The 17941-nt window shown below is 34.1% G+C and overlaps 2 protein-coding genes across 3 annotated transcripts in view; one reads left to right on the top strand and one right to left on the bottom strand.

Annotated features, from left to right (window-relative positions):
- Positions 1–177: 177 nt before the first annotated feature.
- Positions 178–6912, bottom strand: LOC111498909 (mitogen-activated protein kinase 15-like). The gene is made up of 10 exons (XM_023150266.1): positions 6108–6912; positions 5005–5413; positions 4731–4858; positions 4540–4599; positions 3429–3578; positions 3173–3328; positions 2753–2964; positions 1688–1789; positions 1415–1575; positions 178–1037 (listed from the first exon to the last, which is right to left on the bottom strand). The coding sequence occupies exons 1-10, from the start codon at positions 6129–6131 to the stop codon at positions 739–741; spliced, it is 1701 nt and encodes a 566-aa protein (XP_023006034.1). The 5' UTR covers positions 6132–6912; the 3' UTR covers positions 178–738.
- Positions 6913–13267: 6355 nt separating this feature from the next.
- LOC111499010 (mediator of RNA polymerase II transcription subunit 33A) overlaps positions 13268–17941 on the top strand; it is an 11853-nt gene continuing 7179 nt past the window's right edge. For both annotated transcript variants that reach the window (XM_023150445.1, XM_023150444.1), the window contains exons 1-6: positions 13268–13660; positions 14237–14347; positions 15336–15683; positions 15864–16177; positions 16292–16383; positions 16810–17170. In XM_023150445.1, coding sequence (XP_023006213.1) covers positions 13386–13660; positions 14237–14347; positions 15336–15683; positions 15864–16177; positions 16292–16383; positions 16810–17170 — 1501 coding nt within the window. In that variant the 5' untranslated portion in view covers positions 13268–13385. The remainder of the gene's footprint in view (positions 13661–14236; positions 14348–15335; positions 15684–15863; positions 16178–16291; positions 16384–16809; positions 17171–17941) is intronic.

Genomic DNA, 17941 nt, shown 5'->3' with positions numbered 1-17941 from the left:
AGCTGCTGCTAGGATTCCACCAAGTTAACTCAAAATTCAAGAACAGATCAATACAATTTTTTTTTTTTTAATGAAAATATGCATACAATCATTAGATTTATAAACTAATCAACTTAACATAAAAACTAGCTAACATTAAACTTTTTATTCAAGGATTTGAGCTAAATCTTGTAGTTATGGCTCAAAGCTAAAATTTAATTCAAACTTTGGAAACTAAACACTGAAGAAGACGGCTGATGTGATAAATATAAGTTAAAGGGATTACACTTTTCATACATAAGAGAATCAGCTACTGATTAAGGTTTTGATTTTCAGGTTCCAAATATCTTCAAACAGCAATCTTAGTGGGTTGGATTAGTCAACTTTTGTAACTTATACCTGCGAAGAGAAAAACAGTATAAAGAAAGCATAATAATCAGCATCATGGTCCTAATATCAAGTACCAGGTAAGCTGCAACCAGTCACAAAGCTTTGACGATGAACACGAACGCTTCGACGAACATTAAGAATGCTACAATAGCAACCCAACTTTGTCAGCAACATAGACTACAGTTTTCTCTGTCTTTCCAATGAATCATGTCTTAAACTTCATTGTCTCATGTAATGGTGCTGCTGTTGGTTTCACTCAGACTCGTGGGAGATGGTCCTCAAGAAGTTTCAGTACAAGCCCGCAATGGAGATCAGTTACGTCTTCACTGAAACGACCGGAGACCCAAGAATGAACAGCGGATTATAGATTCAGTACCAGTTATTTCCTGGTCCACCTTGGGCAGCAGCAACTTTTCTAGCTATGTACTGAGGTTTTGGCTGCAACCCATTTGAACCTTCAATGGCTTCATCATCAGTCCTTTCATTTTTACAGGATGGGTTTCGTCTGGGATACGAACAGTTAGTAGCGGCGTATGGTGGTGGAATGGACGGGTTTCTGATCATCCTCCGCTGTTCCAGAACTTCTGGTGCCACTGCTGATGCTGCTGTTGCTCCACAGTTGTATCGTAATACATTGCCAACAACTTTTCCAGGCCTTGCACCATTGCCTGTTGCAAATTATCAGTAGAAACTTATTAATAAGTTAACCAGATAATGGGGCTTAGCAGCTCCATCCGCACATTTAAGGAATTACTAAAACAAAAGAGACGCCCTGAAAACTCAAATACAATAGTTCTAAGAACAATTTCTTTTGATACTGCAAGCAACTTTGTTGTACAATAGTTCCAAGTAAATACACAGTCTCAGCATACTTTGTTAAAATCTATTATCGACGTCCTCTCTAGTGGTCTGACCAAACTTCCAAGGAATCGGGGGTGTGTTCTTGACGAGACCGTCATGCTAAAAACGAATAAATAAAGACAACCTTCACATGTGGGGAAATATGGAAGCATACAAGTTAGTGCAGTTGGATAGCAAGACTCACCTTGAATAGACTGAGGAACTTGAATAGGAACTCTAGTCAAAGGAATATTGCAAGTCCTATCCACTTGTGGCCTCTCAACTTCTTTGATGGAACATTTGGATAGGTCATTTGCAATTTGTGCCGAGTTCTGCACCGTGTTATCTGAATATAAAACACATGGCCTGTGTGCATAATAAATAATTGAGAGGTTACTATCCGATTATTCTCAACGATCCTAACCAATGCATAGAAAAAGAAAAACGAACACTAAGCTTGAAGTATTAAAAGAGATACCTAGGCAAGGATGCATGCTGCCTTTCAGGAGGAGCAACAGTTGCACCATTTCCGTAGTGTTCTTCAAGGAAGGCAAATTGCTTCTTAAAATGGTCAACGGCACTGTAGAAGCGAACATTTTTCTGTCATGTTAACATTTCTAATATGATCCTGGAATCTAAAGACAACTTAATGGATTGATTTGAGTTATATCTTACTTAAAGCCCTCAAATGGAGGCCAGAAATCTAAATGATCATGAATGTACCATTAAACACTTGCACTTGAGTATGGTGATAAGGAGAATTCAATGAAAGGGATTCTGTGAGATCCCACATCGGTTGGGGAAGAAAATAAGGTATTCTTTATAAGGGTGTGGAAACCTCTCCCAAGCAGACACGTTTTAAAAACCTTGAAGGGAAGCCCGAAAGGAAAAGCCCAAAGAAGACAATATTTCCTAGCAGTGGGCTTGGGCCGTTACAAATGGTATCAGAGTCAGACGTCGGGTGATGTGTCAGCGAGGAGGCTAAGCCTCAAAGGGGGGTGGACACGAGGCGGTGTGCCAGTAAGAATGTTGGGCCCCAAAGAAAGGGGGTGGATTGAGGGATCCCACATTGATTGAAGAAGGGAACGAGTGCCAGCGAGGACGCTAGGCCCCGAAGGGGAGTGGATAGTGAGATCCCACATCGTTTGAGGAGGAGAAAAGACATTCTTTATAAGGGTATAGAAACCTCTCCCTAGAAGACACTTTTTAAAAACCTTGAGGGGAAGCCCGAAAGGGAAAGTCCAAAAAAGACAATATGTGCTAGCGGTGGGCTTGGGTCGTTACAGGTTTTCCAAAGGGTCGGAATTCAAAAGGCAATACAATACGATGCAACTTGGGACTGTGATATTAAAATTTAAAGCTAGATTGTTCATATTGAAAGAACAATTTTGTGTTTAAGTTGATAGAGGAAGACATTTTCACCCCCACCCCCAAATGACATGGTCATGAAAAAAGAAGGCGTCAGGGTAAAGAAAAGAGAGGGGCATAACATAAAAACACCTCGACGATAGAATTGATCAGAGAACTATTGTTTTTGTAGTACCTTGGATACATGAAACCAGTAGGTTCAGATCCATCTAAGAATTCCTTCAACATCTTTGGATGGTACTCGAGAATCTCCCGGTAAATAAGCTCCCTAACATCTTCTTTGGTTATCCTTCGTCTCTCAAATTCAAATTCCATCTTAGTTACAGGTTGAGCAGATGGCTCTCTCTCAACCTTCGCTAAGCCTTTAAAATATGGATCTGCAAGGGCCTAAAAATAAATGCAGAATAAGTTTGAAAACAGTATTATGTAAAAATAAGATGAACGGGTAATGAGCAATTTTAGAAAGCTAACTAACTTATCAAGATTTAACTGAAATAATCTGATGAGAATCTGTTGATTGATGTCATAAATGTAGAATATTTTCCTCCAATTGAACCAGTGAGCTAGGATTACAGTACTTAAAAAGTACTCTTACCTCCTCCGCTGTAGGTCGATCCTTTGGCTCGAAAGCTAACATTCTTTCCAACAAGCGAAGTGCAAGTGGATCTGCATGAGGAAACTTCTGGGAGAAAGGAACCGGTTTCTTCTTTCGCATACTGCTCAAGTATCTCCGAGCTTTCTCATTTCGTACCTAATCATAAAAGATTAGATATTTAGCAAAAGGAAATGGCATGCATGCAAACGTCATAGTTAAACATGAACTTGATCAAAACAGTTCACAGGAATCAGACCCTGGCAATGGCTTCTGCATTTGGGGTTCCCAGAAAATCTGTCATCAAATCTAATTGGTGGACGACGTTCTTTCCAGGGAAAAGTGGTTTTCCAGTTAAGAGCTCCGCAAAGATGCAACCAATGCTCCATATATCTATTGCTGGTGTATACTGAAAGAAATATATAATACAAATTAGAATGCATAGAAGAGCTTCAAAATCAATAAACATATTTTCTGTGTATCTGATGATTTATGAATTAGTTAGTGGCAGACCAAAGAGAAACTTGTGATTACGTTGTTGGTAGTAATGAATATTCTTGAACTCATTTATATGGAATTTACTCAGATTTTACATGACTATGGACCTGACCAAATTCTACATTAACCATCTTATGGTATTCAACAATTGTTCAGTTGACCATTCAATAGAATCTCCTCATGTATTCTACCCAGACTGCAAATAACGAGCAAACCATATAACTAAAATTTTATATAAACTTATAAGCAGTTAACTTCATACCAAGAAACACACATGCACCCAGACTGTAATAGCCCAAACCCACCGCTAGCAGATATTGTCCGTTTTGGCCTATTACAAATCACTGTCAGCCGTGGTTTGAAAACACGTCTACTAGGGAGAGGTTTCCACACACTTATAAGGAATGATTCGTTCCCTTCTCCAACCAATGTAGGATCTCACAATCCACCCCCCTTGGGAGCCCAGCGTCCTCACTGGCACACCGCCTTATGTCTGGCTCTAAAACTATTTGAAACAGCCCAAGCTCACTGTTAGCAGATATTGTTCGCTTTGGCCCGTTACGTATCGCCGTCAACCTCACGATTTTAAAATGCGTCTGCTAGGAACAAGTTTTCACACCCTTATAAGGAATGTTTCGTTCCCCTCTCCAACCAATGTGGGATCTCACACACACAAAGAATGAAAACGGTTCAACACCATGAAGTTGGCATGAAAGGTAAAAAAATGGCCAAAGAACCCAATAGACCAATGAGAAACTATTAGGTAGCTAGGCGAGATGATAAAAAGCCATATTCTTCGTATAAATTCGGGTAAAAAGGCAACCAAGATATTCTACTCTAACTCTAAAAGAATGCAGCAGAAAATCTTTCACCTTTGAGAAAAATGAACCACACAGTTCAGGAGCTCTGTACCACCTTGTAGCTACATAATCCTGCCATCACAAGGAGAACGAAACAAATAGTTTATGAGATAGTGGAATGAAGAACAAGAACTTTTAAATTGAAAGAAATTGACCCGCTAAGAAATCAACCAGTAGCCACAACTCTTTACAAAGGTACGTACTGTCCAGAAAATAGCAGTAGGGGTATCATTAAAAGCAACTCTTGCCAGACCGAAGTCACAGATCTTGAGTTTGCAGTCAGCATTTGCTAAGATATTTTTGGGTTTTAGGTCCCGGTGGAAGACATTAGCTACAAGTGGTAATAATTGAAATGATATCAGTAGCAGAATAAACAAATCACTTCAAAAACTAATTTTTCAACTCTTTGCAGAATCCAATTATGCTCTGAATCAATAGTATCAAAATGCATGAACTTGTTGATGATAAGACTATGACCTGTGTGTATATATTTCAAGCCTCGAAGAAGCTGGTAAAGAAAGAACTGATAATGTTCCGGAGTCAAATCATCGTTTGCTTTGATAACTTGGTGTAGATCAGATTCCATGAGCTCAAACACGACATAAATGTCCTTGAATTCTCTTCTAGATGGAGGTAATAGGATGTGCTTTATCTCCACAATGTCTGGATGTCTCAACAGTCTTAAAAGTTTTATCTCACGAAGAATTCGAGTTGCATCGGAGACATGCTCAAAGATGTCGTTGATCTTCTTAATAGCAACTTTCTCCCCAATGTGAGTATCATATGCAGAGCACACAACCCCATAACTTCCCTTACCAATTACTTCCTCTATTCTATACCTGCTCCCTTCACCATATTCAGTGAAGAAATCCACATCTATAGACGACTGCATCACCCAATTTTAACAACTATAAGTATCATCATCACCAAGAACACAATGAAGAGAATGAAACAAATATACAGGAAACCATGACATACAAGTAATAGCATTCGAATGCACATCCAAACACCAATCAATTTCGCATTTCTGAGTAGGTTACAATATTTTTACGCTCACATTAGATATCAAAAGAACATAAACAGTAAACCGTCTATAGAGAACATCATGCTTCCTTTGAATGGCGTCGGCCCATTCCTCCTTCGATGGTCCCATGCAAAGTCAACACAAAAAAGACAGGTAAAACACAACTCTGAACTAACAGCAGACTACAACTGCAGTGATCAAAATGCGCACTTAAACGAGCGTATCGTTTTTCAGGGATGGCAATGTAGTCAAAAGGACCAGTATACTACGTCATCTAAGTTTCATAAATTTCCCATGTCTAAAAAGAAATGAGAAGAGATGATTACAGACAGAAAGAAGCTATTTCCTACCAACCACAGCTAGCTTGAAATCTAACCAATCTTGAATCCATGAAGAAATTAACATACAACAACTATAAGTGCACTTCTAAAAATTATATTCACGCGAAACCATATGATGGGGGTAGGCCAAGGCAATTGATGGCAACTATAAGTGAAATTCCTTGACTAGAGGAAGAAAAAGAAGAATGACCCAAAAGAAAGAGCCATAAACTTGCCTTTCTTCTCTGATCAGGCTGCATATTGCCAACAAAGCTTCCCAAGTTCCCAGATCGATATAGCAATTAAAGCATATAACGCCGTAGCTTCAAGCTTGAGCTCAACCAGAGATCCACAGCACCCAATGTCAATTGGAATTAAGTGTATTACAAGCAAGTAATCCAAATTAACTTAACAAGTCAGTAAGCTCTTGACATCAACAACCTATTGCTTTACAACACGCTACAGAACACCCAACTTCAAACTCAAAACCGAGAGATAGAACCAAAAGGTGCAGTACCAAAAGGCAAACTCAACTAAGAGACGGCTAAAATTATACTTTCAAAAGTTCTATACAGACAACAAAATACTTCATCAACAGCTGAAATCGAACTGAAAAGTAAAAATGGTAAGTGAACACAGCTATTGCCAACAACAAAACTCGGCTAAGTCTCCAAAAAATGGCTGGAGAACAATACAGTACACAGATCACAGCACGGGTCTGAATTTTTTCTTTTTAATTAAACTTGACGCAAAGAACTACAAATTTGGAGAATCACAGACAGCAACGATCTCGAGAGAACCCAGAGAAGAACTTGAAACAGGGAAAAATCGGAGAGAAAGAGCTTCTTTGAGCCGATTGCTTACAGTAAGAACAAAGAGAAGAGGGAAAAGGAGGTGTTAAGCAAAGAAATGGAGATTCTGAGAGAAAAATGGAAGCGGATCTTGAAGAAGGAAGGAAGATCGGAAGAGAAAAGAAGAAATATCAGAGAAAAGCTGTACTGAGAGGCAATGGCGCACACACACACAGAAAAAGGGAAGCAGTCGAGTCGCTCGTGGCTGATATGGATAATAATTTTTTTTATTTTTCATTTTTTATTTCTTTTCCAAATAATTCATTATTTTTATTATTATTATTATTATTAATACTGATTTGAATTTATAATCTCTTAATCATTATATGTATTAAATTATATTACCATATGATAAATAATTTGAGTAATCACAAACTCTTTTTAGAAAATCGACTTCCAGCAATCTCGAGCCACACTAGAAAGTTGCTCGTGTAAGAGCTAAGTTAAGGAGAACGAGCTACTGAATGTTTGATTCGTCGTGTGCAAGACATAGGATGGTAGGTTTGAATCCTATTTCCGCTCGTTATTCTCGTTTTTATCTACATCGATCATTTTAGAATAAGAAAAATATTTTATATCGAGAAGGTTTTTAGAACTTTTGGCAGAGCTTAAACTCATTGAAACTAGAATGTACATAGTGCTCGGTGGAGAACCTTGTTAGTTATACGATTATTATTGTACCCTTTTTGTAGGTCTTCTACCTTTGCACGACATTGCTCTCTGATTCTCGTGGGACCGGGGAGGTGTTTCGTTTGTAATATAAAATTGTGAAATTAAAAAGAAAATTATGAGAAAAAAAGTAAATAAGGATGGCAAAATCGTTGAAGCCGATGAAAACAAGGGCAAAGTGGGCAAGAAAAAATGTAAAGAGACCATCAAAATTGGAAAATAAAAAATATATATTATAATAATTATAAAAAAAAAAAAAAAGAAGAAAAGAAAATTCAAAAGGCAAAAGAAGAGGAAAAGCTGGATCGATTCCACGCGCATTAAGTTCTTTATAATACGTGGGCTCCACGCGCTATGGCTAGGCATGACCCCACGTGCTTCTCACGTGCATGACATAGTTAAATGCTTCATTATATTACCAATTACAAGGTCCATTTGAATTGTTATTAGAAAACTGAAATTTAAAATCAAATTATTCAATAAAAATAAAATCGTATTTAATGCTTTCAACTTATATATATATATATATATATATATATATATATATACATACGTATATTTAAATAATTACTTTATTATATGGAAGCATTTATTGTTTTTTAATTTAATTACATTTTTACTATTTGTATCATATAATAAAAAAAACATATTTTTAAAAATAAATATGTCAATCGTATAAAAATAATAATAAGTCTATAATAAATATATATATATATATATATATATATATATATATATATATATATTAAGCTTATCGTAAATAATTAATTATCTATAATAATATTGAATCACGTCTTATACTATTTTTAATTATTATTATTTATAAAAAATGTGGACGTGAACGTGAACGATTCAAACCCAAACTGTAAGAGAAAAATAAATATTAATTACTGATTTATAGTATAATAATAATAATAAAAGGCAATATGTTAATTTAAATATTATTTTACAAACAATTTTATAAAATAAATTTTTATAAGCAATTGAGGACCACATATACATTTTAAGTGACTTTGAAGTTTAATCCAAATAATTTTTAATATATGGTCAAACATTATTTTAAAAAATTGTATGCATTAAAGTAATTTTAACAAAAATATATTTAATTTGATTATAAATAATAATAATTTCATTTTTATTTTGGATTGATTGGTATATCCAGATAGCCACATTCCTTGGAAGTTAGATGCTGACATGTCGTTTATGAACGGTAACGGAACTTGTTCCTTCCTTATGGATTGGGTCTCATGTCGTCCAGGGAAAAATAGCTGGCTCTTTTTATTGTTTATTATTTATTTATTTTTCGTCTCAAATATTTTAATTAAAATTAAAATTTACAACTTAATTTAATTTTAAATTTTATATAGTTTGCTTTTTTTTTTTTTTTCTTATTTGACCATAACTATGTGAGATTTCACAATCTACCTCTTTTTGGGGCCCAACGTCCTCACTAGCACGCCACTCGGTGTCTGGCTCTGATATCATTTGTAATAGCTCAAGCTCATCGCTAACAAATATTATCTATTTTTGCCTGTTACATATCGACCACTGACAACAAAATATTTTATGCTTTGTCGTTACGTATCACTATCAACCTCACAATTTTAATGTTTACTAGGGAGAAGTTTTCACACCCTTATAAAAAATGTTTCGTTCACCATTCTAACTAAAATGTTTTTTACGGTGCTTATGCTAATTAATTAATCAGATAAGCTCATAGAATGAATTAAATGTCGCACAAACACTAAAGTACATAATTAGGAATGCTTAAGCATGATTAGTGCATATGCTTTATTATTATTATTATTATTTTATAAAATAAGTGCATGCTTTAATTAGCATTGTCATCCTCGTATTTAATTTATAAAACAGAAAAAGACAAAGAACGAGGCTGAGTGTCGTGTAGGATGCATTATTTCACATGCGCCAAGCATGAGATTGTCTCTTGTTTTTTTTTAATATTTTTATATATATAAATAAATAATGATTATTATAATTTAATTTATTTGTTGTGCTTTAATTGTTGGCCTATTGTCTATGGGAGAGGGTGAAATGTTGGGCCCACTTTCCAACACATTTGGGTGGCGACGATTTTCCAATAAACAGTCACCACATGAACTGAATTGGATTCGATAACTAAAGGTCAGTGGAAGTGGGTCCCACATACTTTTTTTCTTTTATTTTTATTTTTTTATTATTTTTTTAAACCGTGAGAACAACGTTTGATTCAGTTTCGTAACATGTTAAGAAATATTATACTTGAATTTGCTAGATTATGAGCTTCCAAGCCTGCATGTTTTTTGGGCCATAGCAACTCGTTGTTCGGGGCCATCGAGGAGTCCCTCTAATCGAATCTTGAAATACTCTCATCGTTGGTTACTAAGCTAAGGTCCCAGGTCTATGAGTCATCGCGTCGATTGGCCCGTCAAAGCTAAGAAATTCTCCTACTCGATTAGGGCTGTTTTTTTTCCTACCGCGTCCTTCTTTGTATGTCGAGATCTAAATCTAGATAATTATAACCATATTTATAATTGTACTACATTGGGCTTATTGGGCCATATAAAGTGAGAATCTTGGTGGGCCTACCAGCTACAGCCCAATAAAGGAAGAATATGACCAAAGTCCAAGCCCATTTTCCATGGGCTTCCCTTTTGATCCACTATTGGTTATAGACACGTAATTATTGTCGTTAAGGTAAACGACAAATTTGACCTATTTTTTCTCAAAATAAAGAACAAACAACTAACTAATTATTAAAATTCTTGGAATCGTTGTCTCTCAATTTTTAAAATTATTTAATACATTTTTAATTTTGTATTTTAAGAAATTAATTCATCTATTAAATATAATTTTAAATTTTATGTTTAATGAAATTCTAAATATTCAATTTTGTTTCTAGTAGATTTATGAATGTTGGATGATGAAAGTCCCACATCGGCTAATTTAGGGAATGATCATGGGTTTATAAGTGAGAAATACTAACTTCATTGGTATGAGGCCTTTTGGGAAGCCCAAAGCAAAGCCATGAGAGCTTATGCTCAAAGTGGACAATATCATACCATTGTGGAGAGTCATGTTCGTCTAACAATGAATTTTGTAAAATTAAAAAAATTCAAGAATTAATTGACTATTAAAGGTACCTTATTAATTAAACTATTTTTAAAGTTATATTTTTAAAATTTTAAGATCATTTTTTTTTTTAATTTTAGTAGTATTTTTTTTTAATTTTATAATTTTTATTAATTTAGTAAAAAAAAAAAAAAAGAATATAGTAATTTTTATAAGATAGCTTAGTAATCAATTTATCTTTTAATCTAAGTTCAACATTTATCCGATTTAAAGTCACTTTTTACTTTTTACTTTTTTTTATCAATTATTTTGATCCTAAAATAAAGTTGTTTGGTATACCTTATTTTAAATGACCAAACCACCCTACCTAATCACTTTCTATATAACCACTTTACTTAGCCCTCTAAACCCCATGGTTTATCAATAAAGCTATATTACAATATAGTAATTAATATTATAAAGAAAGGGCAAAATAATAAATTCCTTACCCCATTGTCTCTTTTACACCATTTATCAATTCATTTTTGTAATATAAATGTTTTTTACCCCCAAAACTTTGGTAATCCAATAGGTTAAATATTTATTACCACATTTGAAGGTAACTTTCATATTTTATAAATTTCAACCATGTTGTTGCATAAATAAAACTTGATTCTTGGTATTACATACAACTTGGTTCAACTCGAACGAAACTTTACTTTATCTTATGGTAATTTGAACAACATTTTTCAGATTTCCTTTAGTTCATATGATATGATTGAAATATTTTCACTCGTATTAGTATATACGACTAATTACTATTGAGTTATGCTTGTGTTAATTTTAAAAATTAGGTTATATTCTTAAATAAACCCACTTATTATGCGAGATTCTGCTTCGGAGAGGAGAATGAAACGTTGTTTGTAAGAGTGTGGAAACCACTCCTTAATACACATGTTTTAAGACCGTGACATTGATGACAATATATAATGAGCCAAATCAGACAATACCTGTTTGCGGTGGGCTTAGACTGTTATAAATGGTATCAGAGTCAAATTACAAACTGTGTGTCAGTAAAGTTGTACCCTCAATGAGGGTAGATTGTGAGATCCCATATTGGTTGTAGATGAGAACAAAATATTATTTATTAGAGTAAAAATCTCTTTATAACTGTGAGCTTAACAGTGATACGAATATCCTTATAGATAAAATAATAATAAATTATAAAGCAAAATTTATGACATTGTGATGATGAGGACGAGGAAGGTGGTGGATTGATGGACCATCCCTTTCTCCCCTTAGTGGTTGGTGCACACTTCATTCCCACCATCTTTCTCACTGTCTCCCACTTAATCCTATCCACTATCTCTTAATTTCTAAATTACACGTGGGTCCCTGTTCAAATTTGTGTCCAATAAAATCAACGCTTGACCGTGTTTAATATAGATCCCTAAACTTTTAAAAAATATCATATATAATCTTGAAATTTTTAATTATATATCTAATAAACGTCGGACGTATTTAAAAATCAATTATATAAATTTTTTAATAAAAATTACAAATTTTAAATTTAAATGTTTCTTAATTTTAATTTAGAAATCTATTTGACAATAAATTTATAATTTATCCCTATTTATTTATTTATTTATTTTTGTCTAATTTTACCGTAAAAGTACCAAAAAGTACTTGACGGGTTCAACTAATTGAGGCGGGCAGTTGGATCCAGCATTACTTTATGACTCGGATTCCAATAAATCTGACGAGGGCAGAGATGGTAATAAAAAAAAAAGAAAAGGAATTTTATTGACTTCTCATTTTAGTTGAATTTCTAAATATAGAATAACTCAGAAAAACATCAATAAAACATGAACCAATATGTCAAAATAAAATCCACAAGATTATTAAATTCATAAATTAATATTTTTGTCTTTTTTTAATTAGTTAATTAACATACACAAAAATAATATTCAATAAAGAAGACAAAATTACCTTAAAGGCAAATTTAAGATTATTCTCTATTTTAAACATTGAAAGCAATTTTATTTTTTTTTAATATTTTTTCTTTAGCTTATTAACATTTCCAATTTTAAATTTCTTAACTATTTTATTTTATAAAATACTTTTTTTAAAGATGTTTTTTTAAAGTCAAATCTAAAGGGTGGTTTGTTCTCATTCCCAACCAATGTCCTTGCTAGTTCCTTTCTCCAATCAATGTGAGACCACTACCAAATCCACCCCCTTTGGGCTCAACGTCCATACTAGCATACTGCCTCGTGTTTACCCTTCAGGGAACAGCTTCGCTGACATATAGTTCGGAACCTGAGCTCTGATGCCATTTGTAACCGCTCAGATTCACCGCCAGCAAATATTGTTTTTTTTTGGCTTTCCAACTTTTCTCAAAGCTTTAAAATTTCGCCCCTTATTTGTTATCTTATGAATGTGAGTGAGACCATCACAAAAAAAATTTGTCCCCTATTATATTAATAATTAATAATCAATTAATCTATAATAATGAACGAAAAAAATTCAAAGAAATAAATTTCAACAATAAAAAAATCTTGAAATTAATTTAATAATAATAGAAATTTCATTAATATTAATATATTAATAAATTTTTATATTTTTGTCTCCGGAAAATATTAATTGATATATATTATCTTTTTATAAAAGGTTCGGAGAAAAATGCATTATTTTGAGACGATTTTAAATAAAATCAGGTATAAATTGATTAAAATAAAATGAAAAAAACATTTTATAATATATATGATGAATTAAAAAAGAAAATATAAATTTACAAGAATCTAGCTAAATAATTATAATTGGATCAAAAAGCTTCCATTTAGAAACTCTCTTTCTTTTCTCTCTGGTTTTTCTGTGGTCTCTGTGTGCTCCGCAGCACTTTACCACTAGCAATTGACCAAAGCTCGAGTTCAATCTGGCTCGAAAATGGCGGTAGCTGTTCATAACAGTTTTTGGGACAGAGTTACAGAGCTAACCAAGGTGGCTCAGCAAAAGGGAGTTGATCCTCTGCATTGGGCCATTCAGTTGTCTTCAAATTTGAACTCGTCGGGAGTCGTTTTGCCGTCAGTTGAGCTCGCTAACGTGCTGGTTTCGCACATTTGTTGGGATAATAATGAGCCTGTTTCATGGAAGTTCCTTGAGAAGGCGTTGATGTTGAATATCGTACCCCCAATTCTTGTTCTTGCCTTGCTCGCAACCAGGTTCGTTCGCGGTTGTTTTTGCTCTCTACTTATTTTTTTGTATGTTTTCGTGGAATTTTGACATATGAGTTCCGGAACGTTTTTTTTTTTTTTTTTTTTTGTTTTGTTAGTTGAGTGTAAATCTTGATTGATATGATGGATATGGAGCTTGTTTGATAGAATTTGTAGCAACTGTGAAGAAATCGTGGAGATTCTTCTTTTTCGCGATGCTTGCTGCAGTATGGAGCTCGTATATTCATGATCCTCTGTGCGCAAGTGGTTGTTGCTTCTTGCCTGAATTGCGCTTACGTGATCCCATGGATTGTTTTTTCAATTGAACTTCTGAAGTTATGAGCTGAATTGGAATTCGATGAGCATGAATTTATCAGTTTTTGTCTGTATTTTACTAAATGGCAGCAGTTAGGTTTTGGTGTTTAAGCACGACTATAAGTAGCATAGTGCATTTGGGTTCAAAAATAGCCTTTGTTTGCTACGATTGATTTAGATCTGATCTGAATTTAATTTGTTTACATTTCATTTGTCAACTTGTAATAAATAAGAACTAGTTTTGAAAATTGTTATTGCTTCTTTCTACAGGGTCATTTCAAGAAGACAATTCCAGCCAGTAGCATATAGGCTCTATTTGGAACTTCTTCGAAGACACGCTTTTAAGCTGAAATCTCATATCCATGGCCTCAAATACAAAGAGTTAGTTTTATGATTGAGAAGGATAATGAAGTTCAAGCCCGTGACTTCAATTTTTCTGCTGTCTTTCTCTTTTATGTTGAATAATGCACTTGATCTTTTTGTGGGGGGGGGCTGCCAATTTAGAGTTTTTATTTTATTTTGATCAGTTTCAACTACCAGTCCTAGGGAGAGTTTTGCCTTATGGTTTCTCTCTTGTACGTTCTTTTTTCCTAAAAGAAATTAGGGGTAAGATGCTGTCATAGAAATTGTAGTGGCGATGTCTTACTACCTTCTCTGGATCTTGACATTCCTCTTGACCTTGATATGTTCAATTTTGGAATTTGGTTTTTCCTTTGGAAGCTATAATTCTACTTCGTAGAATGAGGAAATGTTCAATTATCATTATCTTTTTTGTTATGATCCAACTTTTCGTGTTTTTTCATTATGGAGCTCGATATCTTGTTAAGCTTCCTGACCATGAGTTAGCAAATGGTAGAAACAGCGCCTACTTTCGTGCTTCACAGGACAGTAGCTGCTTAATAATCCATTATTATTTCCATGCCATCTTTTCTCCTATTAGATGGTCTGTGCATGTAGGAGAATATAAGAAAGAAAAAAATGTTTCAGAATGAAAATGTCAATATACAAGATGATTTTAGATATTGGAGCTTGCTTAAACTTAATCCCAAAGATTTCTAATGATTTCTACCCTGGTCAATGGGTTTATATATATTGTTTAATACTTCTTATATTGTTGACGCTTTATGACAAATTTTGCAACACATGTTTATTCCATGTTTTACTCTGGAAGATTAGTGAATCATAGAATTATGAGTCTATAGATCAAGGCTCACTGAATAATATTTCTCTGTGGATACCACGACTTCGAATTTTGAGGATTAATTTATTCTATGCAGTACTTGAGAGAGAATGGATGGCTTTTGGTCATAGTTTTGCTTCATAGTGTCATGTATACATCTTTAATAATAAACCTCTCTCTTTGATACAGGGTCATGGCATCTGTTGATGCTGTTCTTCGTCTTTCTGAGACATTCAATTTGCCAGCAGATGATCCTGGGACCCTTGTGGTTGAGTATATATTTTCAATTGTCTGGAAGTTGCTTGATGCAACACTTACTGATGAAGGGTTATTGGATCTTATTGTGGAAGAGAAATCCAAATGGCCAACAGAACCTCAAGAAATGGAACTAGATGGTCACAATGGTTATGATGATAAATGGACTGAACAACGTGAGAGATTGCAGAATGTAAATGTTGAACTGACAATTGAGATAATTGGGAAATTTCTTCAAGATGCGGTTACTTCAAGGATTCTCCACTTGGCTTGCAGGAATATGTAAGGACATTCATCTATCAACTTAAAAACTGTAGCTTTTCTTGATGACTTCGAAGTATAACGGTATGAATCACTAAAATTTTAGTCATAAACTATTGTGGCAAAGATCATAACCAGTTAAATGGTTGTCTTACCTTTTTTATCATTGTTTTCTTCAACCTTCTTCTTACAAATTTTCAGGCCTTCACATTGGGCAGATCTTATTCAGAGACTCCAGTTGCTTGGAGAAAATTCTTCGGTATTGAGAAAGTCAAAATCTCTGAACTCAGAGATTTTTCTGCAGTTCGATACTTGGACAATCTTCTCTCAAGAATTTAAAAAAAATTCACAGAAGAAGTTCCATCCAATTAGAGCTTTTGGATCTCCGGCAGCTTCTGCTAGTTTGTGTCATAGAACTCGTTATTCTGCACTTTGGCTTCCACTTGATCTAGTTCTAGAAGATGCAATGGATGGATATCAAGTAGAAGCAACAAGTGCTATTGAAAAAATTACGAGTACAACTAATTTTTATCCCAAGCTTTCTACAATTTCTACTTATATGCACGAATCCTATCAGTTTGTACAAGAAAATTATACATGAAAGTAAATTTCATCTTTGCTTCTTGCAGGTTTGGTCAAAACCCTTAAGGCAATAAATGGAACCAGTTGGCATGATACCTTCTTGGGTCTCTGGATAGCAGCTCTTCGCCTTGTTCAAAGGGTTAGAGTTCTTTTGTCCTGAATGGATTATCTTCAGATTTTTATTGATAAAATGGACCATCCATTTTTGTTGTAGTTTGCTAGAAATCATGAAGCACTCAATACAAATATCTATTCTATTTGTCAGTAGATCCTTAGTCAATTATGTTTTTTTTTAGTTAGACAAATGTGGTGGTGAGATTAAGACATCAAGTCAATTATGAAATTTCAATCAGTTTTTGTTTTAACATTCTTTCCATAAATCTAACATGCAACTTAGATATTGGCATCTCTTTTTTTTTCTTTCTGTTGCTCGATTGCTTTTTCGTCTGTCATTGTTGCAGAATACATTAATTTAATGTTCTCTTTTGATATTTATATTAGTTTATTTCATTGGTAAGATTTAGGTAAAAGTGACTGATATTCTTATTTGCAAAACGTTGAAAAGGAAAGGGATCCCATCGAGGGGCCTGTGCCTCGCATAGACACTCGTCTATGCCTTCTATTGTGTATCACAGTCCTTGTGATTGCTGATCTGATTGAGGAGGAGGAAAGTACGACAATTGATGAAACAGAGTGTGGTGCATCCAATCACTGGAAAGAAAAGAAGGCCCCTGGAAAGTGTCGGAATGAACTAATTTCTAGCCTACAGATATTGGGGGAATATCAGAGTTTGCTGACTCCTCCCCAGGGTGTTATCTCTGCATGCAATCAGGCGGCTGCCAAAGCAATGATGTTTATATCTGGAATCAGTGTTAGTAATGCATATTTTGAATGCATCAATATGAAAGATATGCCAATGAACTCTTGTGAGTATTTCTATCTTCCTTATAAACATCGATTATAGTAGTTATGAAATCCATTGGCACATGGTACCAAAACCAATATACTAATGCATATTTTATGAAAGACATGCCAATGAACTTGTGAGTATTATCTTTTCTTCATAAGTATCAACTATAACATCAATTATAATAGTTATGAAATCCATTGGCACATGGTACCAAAACCAATATAATAATGCATATATTATGAAAGACATGCCAATGAACTTGCGAGTATTATCTCTTCTTCATAAGTATCAATTATAACAATTATGAAATCCACTGCCACATGGTACTAAAACTAATATAGTAAAAAAGAATACTTGTGGTCCTGGATCCGTATGAGGTAGATGATGCCTGCTCGTGTGCTCTGTAAATGTTCCGCCCCTCTTGAACTGTTTGTTTTGAATGTATGCTTTACTCTCATATGATAAGATGTTTTGGCCTGGAGAAGAAACATAGTGGGTAAATCCAATCATTATATTGAAAGAGTTCATGTTTGATATTCTAGTATGGTAGGATAGTACACGAGCAAATTGCAGGGTAAGAGACTCAGGGCAATATAAGCACATATGACATTTATATTCTTCAGAATGCGTTGTTTAATTCTGATGTTCTAGCATGGTGTAGATCACTTCCGTTTTTCTGTGCATGTTTTACTTATGTGAAGTATTATTCAATACAATTCATTGTTCTGTTTTCTTTCTTCCTTTTTTTTTTTTTTTTTTTTTTTTTTTTTTTTTTTTTTTTTTTTTT

The sequence above is a fragment of the Cucurbita maxima genome, unplaced genomic scaffold (genome assembly GCF_002738345.1).
Source record: "Cucurbita maxima cultivar Rimu unplaced genomic scaffold, Cmax_1.0 Cma_Scf00026, whole genome shotgun sequence".
Lineage (NCBI taxonomy): Eukaryota > Viridiplantae > Streptophyta > Magnoliopsida > Cucurbitales > Cucurbitaceae > Cucurbita > Cucurbita maxima.
The sequence above is the reverse complement of the archived record's forward strand: the minus strand, read 5'-3'. Positions and strand labels throughout refer to the sequence as shown.